The sequence below is a fragment of the Saccoglossus kowalevskii genome, chromosome 2 (genome assembly GCF_978046115.1).
Source record: "Saccoglossus kowalevskii chromosome 2, keSacKowa6.1, whole genome shotgun sequence".
NCBI classification, from domain to species: Eukaryota; Metazoa; Hemichordata; class Enteropneusta; family Harrimaniidae; genus Saccoglossus; species Saccoglossus kowalevskii.
The window spans coordinates 8,471,090-8,487,779 of record NC_140642.1 but is presented as its reverse complement, the minus strand read 5'-3'; the positions used below and the strand labels follow the sequence as shown (position 1 = coordinate 8,487,779).

General features: G+C 35.1%; 1 protein-coding gene and 1 long non-coding RNA gene across 3 annotated transcripts in view; one reads left to right on the top strand and one right to left on the bottom strand.

The window, feature by feature from the left end:
- Nucleotides 1-1,287: 1,287 nt before the first annotated feature.
- On the bottom strand, nt 1,288-10,916 carry LOC102807400 (uncharacterized). Its single transcript, XR_438327.3, has 2 exons — nt 10,363-10,916; nt 1,288-10,114 (listed from the first exon to the last, which is right to left on the bottom strand). It is a non-coding gene; the product is annotated as an uncharacterized LOC102807400 (long non-coding RNA).
- A 4,436-nt stretch (nt 10,917-15,352) lies between these two features.
- The window catches only part of LOC100366459 (pleckstrin homology domain-containing family D member 1-like), a 31,709-nt gene continuing 30,371 nt past the window's right edge, over nt 15,353-16,690 (top strand). For both annotated transcript variants that reach the window (XM_085490659.1, XM_002735441.4), the window contains exons 1-2: nt 15,353-15,573; nt 15,732-15,825. In XM_085490659.1, coding sequence (XP_085346785.1) covers nt 15,470-15,573; nt 15,732-15,825 — 198 coding nt within the window. In that variant the 5' untranslated portion in view covers nt 15,353-15,469. The remainder of the gene's footprint in view (nt 15,574-15,731; nt 15,826-16,690) is intronic.

The following is a 16,690-nucleotide window of genomic DNA, read 5'->3' as shown; positions in this document are numbered from 1 at the left end:
TTCCAAAATATTGTACATTGGGCAGTATATAGAGGTACTGCAGCCAGTTACAGTGGGCAACAAGATATTTACATACACCTAACTCTTACACCTGGTGGGCAATTACAAAGGAACAACCTCAGACACTTTCCTAGACGGCAGTAACCGTTGATGTAATAAAGTTAATAGCTGCCTACGTGACAATGAATGAACAATGAACCAGGGTTTCAGATGGGTTCAACTACTATAACTAAGCGGTCAATCAATGTTTTGTTCTTGTCGAACACTTTATTTCATGCCTACATATGCTTGTTCATTTAATATGTTCTATTTTGGATGTTTTACGCAATGATAAACTGCATTGATACAATTATTTAAAAAAAACACCCCTAACATGCAATGAAATTACCTTAATTACCCTTGTGAGATTTCTGATTTTGAACTAATGGTATACTATATACAAAAACCTTTTCTTCGGTCAAAATAGTTTGCAAACGTTTGCCAAGAAAGTTAGACTAGCAAGGGCAACTTAACAAAGGATTGTGTGGCATTTGTTTCACATCGTTTGGAAACGTTCTGACAGAAGTCTACACAAGAAATTGTTGAGTATATTGAAACTGGTATATGGTGATTGGAGGTGAAAAAGTAGAATGTTCCAGGGAAAGATGTGATGAGTGTTCTGGCAATGGGACATGCATTTATATGTACAAGAAATGTTTAACTCAACACGCACGATAATATTAATTTAAGCCCAGTCAATGGCATATACCCGATACATACAAAGCAATGGAATAGTCAGACATCCCTTGTCCACCCAAAGTTGTAGGCAGTTATGTAACTTTACTGCGCCTTCGTTATAGGAATGTTGCAAAGTTCCTTTGCCTGTATGGTAGGTGTAGGTAAACATCTTTGCCTGTATAAATTCTGCAGCAACTTCCTGGCATTAACTCTGATTAGGTAAATCAAATGCACTTGCGAAGTCCATTTTTGTTAAAATTGATTATCAGTGATGCCTGGAAGTATGCTGCCTTATGGCCGTAAACTTCAGTAGATGCCGATGCCCGAATAATTGTACGATTCTGTATACTTAGGTTAGTCTGTTTTAACATCCTAATTTCCATAGCACACGGGAGGGGCTTTCAATGTCTCAGAAACCACCTGAATTCTGCTCTGGTTATCTTAGTTCACACCAACTTTCTAAGGTGGATCAGGATTGACTTCTGCATAATTTTCGGGGCTAAGGGCGTGGAAAGACAGTACAATACAGAACATGACAAACATTAAATCAAGTGCACAGACACGGTGATATAAAGTTTAAATTTTTTTTATTGTTAAAACAAACAAAATGCAATTGGGATGTGCAGCTGGTACCAGAGCGTTGCTGCGAGCCGGACACCCAACCCTAACTCTCTATCAAATAATTGAGAGGGGGAGGTGCGATTTCCCAATGCTCAAGACCAGCCAAGGTGTTATCTCACCTCCCTGGTACCATTTGCCAATTGAAAAAAAGCAGCATCCCTTAACACGACTTATTTACCAGAATGAATATTCATGCTTAGAATAAGTGAAAACGGTAAATTCTATGTTTTACAGCAAATTGTAAAGAACATTGCTTTTGAATTTTTGTCAGCATTTTACAAGCTTTAAATGTGCAAAGCTAATCAATTTTCAAGATTTTATGCAGACTTTGATGCAAATGAATGTATCCACTGAAGTACTTTCAATATTAATATAAATTACTTAATAAAAACATTGACCATAATTTTGAAATGGAAGCATGTTGCACTAATACTAAGTGAATCATGCAGATTAAATTGTTGATTATAATTTCAGACTACATAGTATTCCAAGTTTTAAATTTGCTGACTGAATAGGAAACATGTACAGATATTCATGTTCTGTGCAATTAGAATGGCTTATTAAACTAAAATACTGATTTGAAATGTGAATGGCAACTCTTCAACAATGTTGATTGAATACAACTTTTGATCATAATTTTGCTGAATGAATAATACTTTAGAGATATGCTGAATGGAATACAAATGTTTGTTGCACTAAAAATATTCATAAAGCTAGATCATAATTATGTTCACTGAATTTGACAGAGTTGATTGAACTTCCGACAAGAATACTTGTTGCACAAATTTTACAAGGTGTATAGAATTGCTTGTTGCACTAAAATACTGATTTGATTTGACAGAAAGATTTTATAATTCTGTTGATTGCAAAGGAGTTTTGATAACCATTTCGCAGAGTTAATCGAATACTTTTACAAAAACACCAGTAAAGTAAATGTACAATGCTAATTGTTTAACAGAATATTTTGAAAACAATACTGTTTGAATAGAACACCTGTTGAAGCATTGATCACAATAACTACAATGTAAATATTTCATTGAAACCTGTACAGAACAGCTGATAATCGGATTGAGTAACTGAACGCGTCTGAAAACTTTCAAAAACATCTGCACATTTCTAGCACATTAATGAATTTTATCTATTCAATCTGAAGCTGAAAAAAGCTAAGATTAGTCTTAAAACAATAAAGTTTCTTGCTTGGTACAAGTGTAATTAATGGTTAAAATTTTACGAAGTTAAATACAATTGCAGTTTCAGTTTAAGAACTTCATTGACATTAAATTGGTAAATCTGAGTAGAAATAAACTCTTAAAAAACAAATGTAAACAAGTTCCTCACAAGGCACTTTGAACATTGAGTAAACTTTTTTTCATTCCAAGTTGGCACTGGTAACTTTTGTGTAAATATATACATTTACTTTTTTTTTTGTTTATTTTTTTTTTTTATTATGTTTTTTTTTGCTTTTTTGTTTGAACCAGGCCATTTTTTTTTTGTTCTTTCTTGGAAATGATACAATAAAGCATTTGTAATATAAATCAATAGATTGAGCAACTTTAGATGAATACAGTGTGACTGAGCACTTGCAAAACATCTGCTTTATAATAATTAAGATGAAAAAAGCTACTAAAATTAGTCTTTAAAACCAATAAAACTTTTTTGCTTGGCACAAGTGCAATTAAAATTTAAGTGTTACAACAAAGTTAAACACAATTACATTTTAGAACTAGACATGTTTGACAAATTTGAGCACAAATCAATTGAAAAACAAACATTTTTCATAAGGTACTCCAAAAAGGAGGAACATTTTTTTTTTTTAAGCTGGCGCTGGTAAAAATTTGTTGTATGAATGTACACATTTTTTTTTGAATTATTTTTTTTTAACCAGGCCCTGTTTTTTTCTTTACATGGGAAAAATACAATAAAGAATTTGGAATTGGAGATACGCAAACTCAAAGGAATAGAGGTGGTGAATATACAAGCCAACCTTCCTCTGCACACCAATTTTAATGCGAAAACTAGTTCAAGAATGTCTCTTCAAACTTTGAAGACATTTGCAAAATAAACACTGATGACACTTCACAACTAGAATACAATAGACGGCGCTAGTCCGAACAAGTAACAGCCTTTAAATTATAGACTTTTGTCAGGGGTCCTAGCAAATAGACATGGCACGTAAATAGCCAACCTTTTCATGTAGATACACTTGGATGTTTAGGAATTCTTTTTTTTTTTCAACAAATGAAAGATGAAGTCTTAGAATGTCTCTTCAAACTTCAAAGACATTTTCAAATATACACCGATGACACTTCAGGTTTGTAGATAACTGTTGAACACAATGGACAAAGCTAGTTGACTGGAATAACTCTTGTAGGGGGATGCTAAGTAGATGGTTTTACTGGTACTGATTTGATGAAGCAACAATCTTGACTGAACACAACAAGAACTTCAGCAGGCTAATTATTTGGCGTGGATTATGCAAGTTGAAAGTGATTGAAATTCCCAGATAAACAGGAAGTCCCAGACTAATTGGGTTGTATCTATTACTGTCTACTGCATTTCCGACACTGGCCACATCTGGTTGATTACTGCATAGGTTAGATATTAAGATGCAAAAAGGCCGAGCTGATTAGAGATTTACTTGCGCTGAAAAACTTCAATAAAATAGGCTCTGGCATCGATATTTTATCATCTGTTCATTTTCATGCCAAATGAAAAGCCGAATATTTGCCTTCAATTGATGTGAAAGCAACCCCCACAGATTCCAGATTTGGTAAACGAATTTGGTCTCCCATCTTCACTCCTATTGGCCTTGGCTTTTTTTCTTCCCAGCAATAACCCATATCCTTTTACAACCTTGATGGCTCCCGCGTCTTGAATTTGAAGTCTAAATAAACCCATCTGATTACCCAGCAAACCACTTTCTTAACACCTTCAAGAAGCACCATCTACATAAACTCAATGCAACAGTCCAACCTATCAACTTTTTAACCAAGAACTGGGACCTTTTCGCTAACAAGGTTAATCTGAAACAAAAAAGAATCCCCACCCCCCTCTTCTCCCACCACTAATAGTCGGAAAGATTCTTTTACAGCGTTCTCAAGTCCAACTGCGGCAGGCAAACTAGGGGTAGTTTTCTTCAGCTTAGGGACACCACTCTTGATATAAATAGGCCGACCAACTGAATGAACTGGTTTAATGCGCCTTTTAAGTAGTAGTTCAACAGGGACCTTTTTCACAAATAAGGGTAATCTGAAACGTAAAAAGAAAGCCCCTTCCCCCCTCTCTTCTACCATCACAAATAGTCAGCAAGATTCTATTACAGTGCTCTCTCAAGTCCAACTGTGGTAGGCAAACTAGGGCAGCTTTCTTCAGCTGTAAGGACACCATTCTTTTATCAATACAAATAGATCGACCAACTGAGTGAACTGGTTTAATGCGTTGTAGTTGCGTTTAGAGCTGAATTTATGCTTCACTTCCAGGAAATCATGGACCAAAGCTAGCTTTTTTTCTCTACGATTACCAAATATTATCTTCTCTACATCTTTTTTTTCTGCAAATAAGACTAGGGAGGGGAAAAAAAAAGGAAAAGGCCACTGGACTTCAAGAACAGATCCACCATCCACAGTTCATGAAGGAAATTAACACCATCCATCAATCAATCTACACCTTTAACAGATCCACACCTTTCAACAGTCTTGGAAAGATCAAACTGCCCTTGGAATTTGTACGTTGCAACATGGCTGTTAGTTCTGTGAAGGAAGAAAAAACCCATACGCAGCCCCCCACAACAACCATTTTTTGAAGAAAAAAAAGCATTTTTGCTTATAAATTCGAAAACTATTGATCTACATTATGCATTTTGTTTTTTAAAGAAAAAGGTAACTCTTATTACAACCTTGTTGGAAACATGGCAATGCGGCTTTCCTTTAGCGCTTCACTGCTAACCTGGGACTTGTTGCACCTTCGGCAAATTGCTTCAATGGCAGTACAAAGCTTCATACTATGACAACTCCTGTTAAAAACTTGAGCATATATATGCAACTATACAACACACTCTTTTCAAGTAACCATTACATCATTTCACACTTCCTCAGAGAATATTGCTTTATAAATTATTTGAACGCGTCAGCTGGTTTTTTGCATCATAATTAGAGTTCCAAAAAAAAAAAAAAATCGAGATTTTTGACAAGACTTACAGTCACCCTCTGGACCAGTTTTCTTGTTAAAAATATGTGGAGATCAACTTTTATACCAATCATAGTAACTGGTTTGCACCATTTTGAAAGCTGTACACAACCCCAAGATATGATACACTAGCAACAGATCAATTGAGCACTTTATCTTTCAAGAAACCTGTTAAAAACTTGAGAAAGCAAACACAAAGGCAACTTGGTAACCACAAAGTACAGGAAAAAAGTTATAGAGATATATACTGTGCCAGTTAATAAACTCGTTGTGAATGCTGAAATTTCTGTCAATGTCCTAAAATTTGAATTAATGTGTAAAGAGCTTACTTAACAGCTTCAGTGTCTGGAAGTTGCAGGATGACTAAGGAAAGATCAGGCTCAGAGTTAAGGCATACACCCTCCCCATTCACCAAAGTTATAATAGTCAATTCTACTTTGTAGTTCTGATCAATCTCTAGAAAACACAGCTACCACAAACCACACCAACAATGCACAAAGTCTTGGCAAGATACAATTGACTTGGGAATTTATACTTCACCACACATGGCTTTATGTTAGTTCTGTGAATAAAAAAAACCTAATGCGCAACCCACAAACTAATTTCACAAACTTTTACATTTAAACCGTTACATTGGTAACTTCATTTATATGTAGAAAAATGAACAAGTTAGGAAAAATAATTAAATTAATTTTGATTACAACCTTGTGGTTAACAAGTGATAAGGTCTTCCTTTTTAAGTCTGATTAATTCAACCTTGATAGTTCATGGCTGTTCAACTTGCATCTTGCTTACATCTATCGCGCTTGTCTTGTTGCATCTATCACAGTACTCATTACAATTATAAGACTTCTCATATTCAACACCTGTTAAAAAACTTGAGCAAAAACATAGAACCACACAACACTTGTTTTATACACCCATTATGGAATACTGCACTCTTCAAATCAGTTTCATTTATGCCTTGATAATATTACAAGCTGATATCACTTCACATACAGGTTATCCTACAAGTTATATAATTATAACAGTTAACGACTAACAATGGCAAGAGACCGACTTACAGTTGCTACTATTTTTACTCTCGAGACCAGTTTTCTTGAAATTGCTTGTTACAACCTAAAGTTCCACCTTTTTACTTTTAAAATACTTATTTACACCACAGCTTTAGACACGCACTTGATCTTACAATCTTTAACCTGCTAAAACTTGAAAAGGCAGAACACAAAAGGTACACACATTTTCATGATACAGTGGATTACAATCAGTGCCAGTTAACATGCAAGGTACTAGGTTAGTTTTGTCGACCACACACAAAAAATCTTTTAAGAAATAAAATCTGCAAATAAATTAATATAAGAAAGCAGAGCTCACTTTTTATCTTCACTTTGATGCCAGAAGTTCACACGACGATTCTAAAGAAAGAAAATTAGGCCTGGAGAAAGAGGTAAGGCATACACCCCTGCATTTACCCAAAGTATTATATTTTTAAAGATATTTTGATGAGGTATATTATGTAGCATATTTACCAAGAAATAATTCTCCATATTTAGCAGTGCAAATGTTAAAAGTACGACGAACAATTTAAGCAATACATGCTACCAATAATCTAATGAAATCAAATATTTAAAATTCATACTGGTTATAATAGCATTTCCAAAATTTAATAAAAAACTTAACTGACACAGACTTCAAAGAGCAGCTGCATTATAACCTGCATCAAGATGTACTTAAAAAAAAACTTGATTAGAACCCTCCCCCTCCCTTAGAGCAATTGTACTTGTGAAGGAAACGTAATAGGAAAACAATCCACCTTTGAAAGTTGGTAAACAAAGATTTATTATGATTAGGCCTTTCAAAAAAGGCCAGTTTTGCTGCCATGATCAAGTTTAAAATTATTAATTGTGAATAATTTAGTTCTGCAACCATTACAGTTCAATTTTTATCTTTCAAAAACAAACCTACAATTGATCGAAAAAAACATTGAAAGTTAACCTTATATCCAGTATGTCCGATTTATTAATACTTGATACACCACTTGTTGAAAGCACAGCAAGAAACTTCACTTTATTCCTTACTTGTCATCACTGAAACAAAATATGCTAGAGAGGCCTTAGGAGAACCCACCCCAAATCAATAGACCCATACCACATTATCTGCTACCAGACATGAAAGACAATTTACATTTCACAAAGTCCATCCATCTATTATCAATAATTTGATTTAATTTCATAAATTTACAAGCAGCAAAGGCAAAAATATTTAGTCATACCTGAGAATACATCTACATTGTAATTACACAAGCTGCACCAAGAGTTCAACAGAGCAAGGATTTTGCTTCTTTTTCTGTAAAATGAAAGGGGAACAAGACGACGACCAAGTTCCTTCAGTGGATAGCCACTCGACATTGCTGTAAGCTTGATCAAATTTTCAGATCATAGATTTTTTTCCCAGCTGAACTTTAAAAAGAGTCTAATTTCATATACTAGTACATCTTCAATTTGAAGTTCCTGTTAATTGAGAACAATTAGTTAGCACCCCTTACCCCTCCCCTCCCCTCCCCTCCCCTCCCCTCATCACTTACCCACCCTTTTTTTTATTGCTGAATTTACAATTAAAACTTCTGCGAATGTGCAACACGATTTTTCAAGCAGAAATGTTTAGGTCATACCTGGGTACAGATCTATTATTTAAACAAGCTGGAAGCTGAATCACTATGCAGCAGGATTTCTTTTTTTTTTTACTTCTTTTTCTGTGAATGACAAAAAAAGGGGGGACAAACACGCCGATCCATTTCTTCTATGAAAAGTCGCACGAGATGCTTGATCAAGTTTTCAGATCATGATTTCCTCTTAATTTCACAACTTTCATTTCATATAAATCTTTACTTGAAGTACCTTGCCAACCAAGAAAAAATTGTTAGTTTTCCCCACCCCAATAAAAACACTAGCCATTCCCACAACACAATATTGCTTCCTTTGGTAGATTGAAAAACTTACCCTATCTTGTTTTCCCATCAGTTGCAATTTTTTTTTTGTCTTTACAATCTTTATTTCCTACTCACTTTAATTAAACACTACTTTTCAGTAGCAACAAGGGTAGGACCATTAAAAATTAAACTGCAATTCAGATAGTTGCTTAGCATGCTACTATAACCCGTGTATCATTTGAGAGCTTAAAAATAGGCGACTATGATGCACAGGCTGCTATAGTAACATACTTTGCAACTTTTAGAGAACATCTAAATTACAGATCAATTTTTAACATGCTTTTCCTTGTTGCTACTTTTAATTACTTATCTGTATTGACTTGAATTAGGGCCATAATCAAAACTATAAAAACACTTATTTCTTTAATATGGTGCAAGACCAAGAATTAAATGTATGACAAGATAAATTGAAGTAAACCAATTACCTTTTATATCTTGAAGCTTTTGCGAGTTGAAAACTAGACAGACTTTACCTGATGTTTCACTGCTACATGTCTGAACTGCCTAAATATTAAATAAATTTGACTTGCCTGGCAAACTTCAAAGGACAGCGGCTTCTAAAAGCTAAATTGCACACTTGCATTTACAGATGTTAGCTTAAATTACATGTACTAACAAAACCTATTAGTTTAAAGTTTACCTTCTGCCTTTTCAGTTGAAATACAAGTAACTTGCTTTTAATTTTTCATCATTATTACACACTTGCGTTCACTGCACATGCTTTATATGAATCCTTAACACTTTGAACATGCCAATTCCATTCACAAGATGAATGTTGACCACCTATTAGCAAATTCAGGAGAAGAAAACTACACACAGAATACTCTATATGCATGGCACCAGCAAATTAAAACAATTTTTAAACAAAAAAAACTTTATATCCGATGTACAAACATGCAGAAATACAGATTGTTATTGGTGACAAAACAAATATTTCCAAGCACAGCAAAAAGATCACATCTTGCAGTCACAGACTGATGGAAACAGTGGTTGACATTAACTAGAATGAGCCAAGCAAAAACGCAGCAACATGTTTTACTACAGCTAGTTTTGGTATAACGCAAGTAATTAGTAGATAAAATAAGGGAGAAGAATGACAAAGCTTACAGTTACACGCAAACACTTAACAGCATGAACTTGAACTCTGTAATCTTGCATTATGCAGGACACTCTTCTACATCTTGCACACACCGAACAGGATGCACCATACCACCGTGTTTACTGAACTTCAAGGATCAACAATATGGAGACAAGATGAGAATTAAACCCCACCCACCCCAAATAAAATAAATAGCTGCTGGCCATGAGCTTTAGTCGGTGTTTGCGCTGAAACATCACCATCTTAAGTCAGTGGTTTCCCTTGCCCTGGTAAACACGATCCCTATGGTACTCCGACATAGTAACTTGACGCTCTACTACCACCTTTGCTTTTTTTAAGGTTTCTTTCAACATACTTCGTCTTTACTTCAAAAATGTTAAAACGCTTACAGTTAGCTATTATATTCCTTCATACATCTGAGATCACTCCAAAGTTACATTTTCTAATTTCAACGCTATCTTCAGTTGCTTTTAAAATTTGATCTTTACCGTTACTCGACACACCTATGGAAAATTAAAAAGAAAAAAACACATTAAAATACAATAATAAAAGCAATACATCATTTCCGAACATTAAGTTATGCATATATATATATCCGCAAATAGTACAAGTAAAGACCGTTAGAGAAGCAACAATGTATTTTATTTCCTTTGTTGAACTAGGCAATATGGTTGAATCAAGCTACGAACAAACTTTCGGTTCCCGGTTGAATTACGAGTTGAAAAAAAAAAGATAGAAATAAAAAACATACCTTTAACACTGTCTTCTCTCTCTTTCCATGGACTGAATCTTGTTTTTCCTACATGAAAAACTCAGACAAAAAGCAAACGAACCCCACCCGTGTTCACATCATGAAAATTCCAGAAATTTCGCAATCATCCGACGTCACGTCACCCACCAAAACGTTCGAATTCGGTCTTCTCTAAACGAACCCAACAAATACAAAACTGCAATTCCAATCATTTCTATGACCAATTCTCAAATCAAACACGAAATACCGATAAAAAATAAAACAGCAACAAGGATAAATAATGCCAAATTGAGAAAACCAATGACACAAAAATACTTATCAACGTCCTCAAACCGCGTCACCCTGTACTCAGTAACTGCGGGGTTGTTGTTTATATACGACAACAGGCGGATGCACTCATTTGTGCATCCGCTGTCGTCAGCCAGACGTGCCACTTAGACCTGCTTATTTTGGATATCGTCTGACCATGTATATTATTTGCGATATATTTTGTCTTTACATTATCAATATAATACATAAATGCAATTTGTTTAACAGCAGTGGCTGAATTAAACACGTTGTATGCGTTTAAATTTAAGAATGGCGGACTAATTTGTAATATAACTACTGCGATGTGGCTATGACGTCACAGCGTAACCGGTTTCAACCAGCTAGAGAAGCGTCTAATTTTAGAACAATGATCAACAACACGTACGCACAAAAAAAAAAAGAAGCACTGATGAAATCGAGTCTTGTGTATTCTGATTATTGATGAAACTTTGTTGCTTGCAACACAGATCGTAAATAAACGTTAGTTATATCATCATAAAAATAACACTAGACACTACCTTGTTTTTGTTTTTCACCAATACGATTCGCATTTTATGGTTAGATCACAGTCCCTCTATGACTGTGGTTAGATATTAAGCATTATGTCAATCAGCTTATTTTAATTCAAACTGTAACGTGTTTCAATGTCAGCCGTTTATCTACCCAACCTGAAACTGCATCGTAGAGTAAATCAGAGTAAATTACACTGCTACATGTTTTATATATTTACACCTAGCACTGTATATTGAGGGCTGCACACGCGATGCGACTTTGCCCTTTGAACTTGTAAATAGGCATGTATTTCATGCGTTGTCTTGTTGTCTGTCTCTTTCCAAACATACGCAAACTCAAGACCCCTCCTCAAGGTTATATTGCGGATAGTTGAGTTTTACTGTGAATGAAAGAATGGTACACCAGAGTTTTTATTATGCACCAAGGAGCTCAAGAATAAAATAGTATCACACCTCTGTACATAAAGGTCGGCGTAAACCAGTTTTACCCAGTCAAGATTGACGATACTGGTAGAAATTTAAGCGTCTTGTTTGATTTGTTTTCACTAGTGTTAGTTATGTTTTACATGTTTTCAGAATGTATGACTTTATTGTACTTTTCATCAAATACTCAAATATGGTGAACGATTCTATTCTACTCTATTCTTCTGGTAAACCGTCAGTGTAGCCAGTGTTTAAATCAATCAGCAGCAAGCCAGGATTTAATGCCTGAAATATCGTACTTGTAATACCTACGCACTCATAAATATCTGTATTTTGTCTGGCGGGAAATATACATGTATTCATTATATAAATACACAATAAAATGCGGTAGTCGTCGCGCCACGCCTGCGCGAGATAAATGGGTCTTGTCATGGAGGTCTTTTCCATGGTCGCATACTAGTATAACAAAGATGGCGACTTTGACTGAAAAAACAGTACAAACTGAGACGTTACCAAGCATCAATTAGGTATTTTGTAGGTGATTGGAAGGTATCGAAGGAGTCATCGGCGGTAATTAGTGCAAGTTGCGCCCAGGTCAACCCCAATGCTTGTGATTTCCATTAGAAGAGCGCATACTGATAAGGTTGTGTAAAAAAAAACATGTTTATCAACACAAATGCCGCACATGCGCAGCACGACGACCACGATGTATGCTAGGAAATTCTGTGGTACGTGTTTTTCAAAAACACAATCTTCCCCCATTCAACTTCTAAATGCACAAATAACGCAACAAATAGATATATAAGTACAACCAGAGGTACATTACTGGTACAACCTTTCTGTCGATGTATTACTATGATATTTATAGTTTTGTTATGTTTCCGAGACGTGATTGTCTCTTGTGTTTAATGTCGTACAATCACTCATATGCCTACACGTCAGGCTAGAACGTATATATGTCGGCTGATATGTATATCGTGATGTACACACCCTAGCTGCCTCTGACTGTTTTCTCCACTTCGCTACCGAAAACAGACTTCAGGACATTTGCAATACGAATCGTCTGCGCGCTGATTGGTAACTTGTTTAATGAGTAAATTTTTATATTATTGAAGATAGACAGTACTGATAAAACAGGATTTTGACCAAAATGCAATACAGATATGAATAAAGACAAACAAATAATTAAAGTAAGAATAAAAATACACACAGGAAAATAAAAAAAACTGACAAGCAAAGTATGTGATGTCATGATTTGAAGCTTGATGGCAGGCAGACCATTTCCTGTTGTCTAACAACTTTAACCTTTTAACACAGTTCCTCTGACTGTGCTTTAAAACAGCTTGCTTTTTGAACCAGCACACAGGAAAAGGCTGACTATTTATCGATTTGTCACCTTGGATTGTTCAAACCACCCTTTATCACAGATAAACAAACCGTGTAGAATAGATAAAGGGAAAAACATTGAAGAGAAGCAGAAAAAAAAACACAACAAAACTACGGTATAAGTATCATAGCAATACATTAGTAGAAAGGTAAAGGAAGTATTGTACTTCATGTTTTTGAAAAAAAACTATGTACATAATGGCTACAGTGTTTACCAGTAATGTAATTCATACACTCTTACGTTGTGTCGTCACAGGAAATGGTCTGCCTGCCATCAAGCTTCAAATCATGACATCACATACTTTGCTTGTCAGTTTTTTTATTTTCCTGTGTGTATTTTTAAATATCATCCCGGGAACCTCGGACAACTAATAAATTATTTATTAGTTGTCTGAGCTGGAACAGCGTTAACTAACAGGGCCCTGACCTACAGCGTCAATGTACATCCTTATTTACACAAGTTACCAGAAGTGACCAAAATCTCAATCCGCGCCATCGCCAATCGAGTCTCACAAATCGAGAAGCTCGATGCATAAAATCGAATCTTTCGATTAATTTTCCGTACTAAATTTCGTTTAAATAAACCATACAATGAGCGGAAATGTTAGCAATTGGCGGGGCGGAAAGTTTTCGTTTTGAAAGTCTGATAAATTGATGCTTCTAGTTCGCCCTTGGAAGTTCATGACCAAGCCGGCGATTTCAGTGTACCTCGTTTGACTCTTTGAATAAGAATACCTTCATCGGTTGACGAATGTGTCAAGGTAACACGCCATTTCAAGTGAGTTTGCGTCATTTCCCCAAAACTTTCAAGTCGTCCCTTGCAACGTCGGCATATACGTGACTTAGTGTCGAGGTAGTTTCTGTTCAATTTGAATACATCTATGATCTATGCAGGTTTTTAGGGGCTGGCCGGATTGCAAGTTGCATAAATATATACGGCAGTCGTCATCTGAGATATGCTGATGATATTTCCTGGAGTTCGTTCCGATAATTAAAGTATGTGTGTATAACTCATTCTGAACAATTAAGTAAAGAAATGTATATATATTTAAATTATTACTAATGTATTGCAATACAACTAATCAAAATTGAAAGAAATTGCAATATAAAATATTCCATCGGTAACACTTATCGAGGGCGTATTTCTAGGTCAGTGTTTTTACGAAAATATGCGTTCACAATTTTATAAACTGTCTTGGAAATTCCCACCACCAATTAAATATAATGTGTACATATTTTAATACATTGTACACTAACAAAAATGAAATTTTCTTAATTTATTATATAACCTGGACAAACGAAATCAATATTTTTTCTTGCTAGAATCACAGTCCCTCAACATCCGGTTGGGAAACGTCTTTGTTCTAAGGTGTTAATCCCCCGATCGCTGTAACAGTGCGCGTTATGCTTGTGTGGTGAAACCGAAGACGTCATGTCATTTTGGGGGTCTTCCTAGATTTAAATTGTCTTCCGTTCTGCGCCTGTGAATCTTTGCCATTTTATACAGCTTATGTCGAAATTATTTCGAGTTGCGTGTGTATTTGTGTTCGTAAAAGCTTCCTGATAAGGCACGTGTAATTTGAAAGATATATTCATTTATAATTGACATAAAACAAATCAAGATTTAAATTTCAGACCGTCATAGCCAGCACTGTTCATTGCAGAGTGACGTGTTATGGTGACGCTGTAAAAATAGTTGTCACCCTGTGAAAATGCGATCCTTATACCTAAAGCGATCACAGTCATCATATTTTTGTTGTTTAATACTTAAATTGTTCCCCAATATAGATTATTTTGTGTCGAAGCAGCATTAAAGGTATTGCTCGAAGAAAACAACTGTTCAAAGGTTGTTTTTTTTAATATTGATGACTAAAATTTTGAAAACCGTTATTATAATTTATGTCGGATGGTGTGGTCGGATACCGATATTCTAGTCTGAAAATCACTGTAAGTTTAGAGCACACAAAATGTGTTCATGTTATATCAAGATAACATGATGGATAATAATAATAATAATATATTATATTATGGATGGCTGCGTTGATGTCTCCGTTGCTGTCGCCTTTTTTCATGCATTCAGTAGCAACATTCTCTGATCCCTCTTCCAATACACATGTATATCATTCCAATCGATATCACTGTCGTAAACATCGTTGGATTATTTGTAAGCATATGATTGTTACGTGAGTTTGCTAATAACTCGTACGTTATAATCACGGCATATTTGTATTTATTTGCTATTAACTCGTACGTTAGAATTTAATTTTGCAAATCAAACGCACCCCAGGTCCCCATGAAATCTGAATAGCGCCCTCTCGAAGATAATATGTAATTTCGCTCTATCTGACCGTTCTACCATCATGCATCTAGCTGTTCTTACCCTCTGACCTTTCATCGCGAATTTTGTGCTGGACTTCCTCCCGTTTTTAACGAGCGTATTCATTCAGCTATCGTCGTCGTGTGATAACAGAGGAAATATGACAAATAATCTAGACGATTTTGATATATCCACAAGAGTACAGATGTGGGGTGTATTGTGGAAGAGACCTTTCGGTCATTCGGCAAGAAATTGGTCGAAAAGGTACTGACTACTGTATACATCGATCTGTTTTGAATTGGTACCATGAGAAAGTTGTTTTACCGGCCATCCAATCACTGTGTGTGTTGCCGAGTCGCCGTCGCCACCTACCGAGCTACTTATTTTTTTGAAAAAACGTAATATATATTGTTGTTCCGCAGGTTTTTCGTTGTCAAAGAAGGATTTCTTTTATATTATTCCGAAAATGAGAAGAAGGATTTTGAGAAGAAACGCCATTTCAATATCCACCCAAAGGTTTGTCATGTTTGTATACACCATCACTACTGAACCGTTACGTTTAATAAGACCAATCGACGTAAATCGTTGTAAATTTGTCCGTTAATAATTTTATATTGATTCATTCGACCGCATGTGCATCGAATTTTTATACTGATTTCTGACAAGAGAAAAATATAGCTCCATGCCCCATGTCATTAGAATATAAATGTTGTGGTTGGAAACTACTTTCACTGAAATGACTCATCATAATTTTTTCTCATGAAGTATCTTGCAGGACAACACAATTAGAGAATTGTGGTAATAAAATTATCAATAAATACTGATGTGTATAATTATATATAAAGAAAATTTGGAATTTGAACATTATTTAGAAAAAAAAAAATAGAAGAGCTTACACTAAATTTAGAAGTTCCACACATTCTCTTGAATCCTGTAGACATAAAAGTATTTTGAAGGAAAACAGGCTATGTAATCTCCATGAATACAATGCAGTAGAGGATGATAAACATCCAATGGTGAAGACAATTTCGGTTTGATTTACGTTCGATACTTGTACGATTAGCATTCAATTCTTGGGCTCAAACAAGTATAAAATTGCCCTGGAAACAGATGAGAAACGCATAAATATGTTTTAAAAGAAAATGAATCTTGTGTAAAAAATTGTAGTCACAAATTATCACCACTCAATTTTAAAAACAAATAAAATATTTGAAACAAGGATGTTGATGATGTTTTTATTTATAATCATTGTCTTTTGACCTTCCGCACATTCACAGACGTGTCAAGGAACTGTCATGTGCACTATGAAAGTATTTAACCTTGATTTCCACAGAAATCCCGCATAAAAATATTGTTAAATTAGCTGAAATTTTTATATATC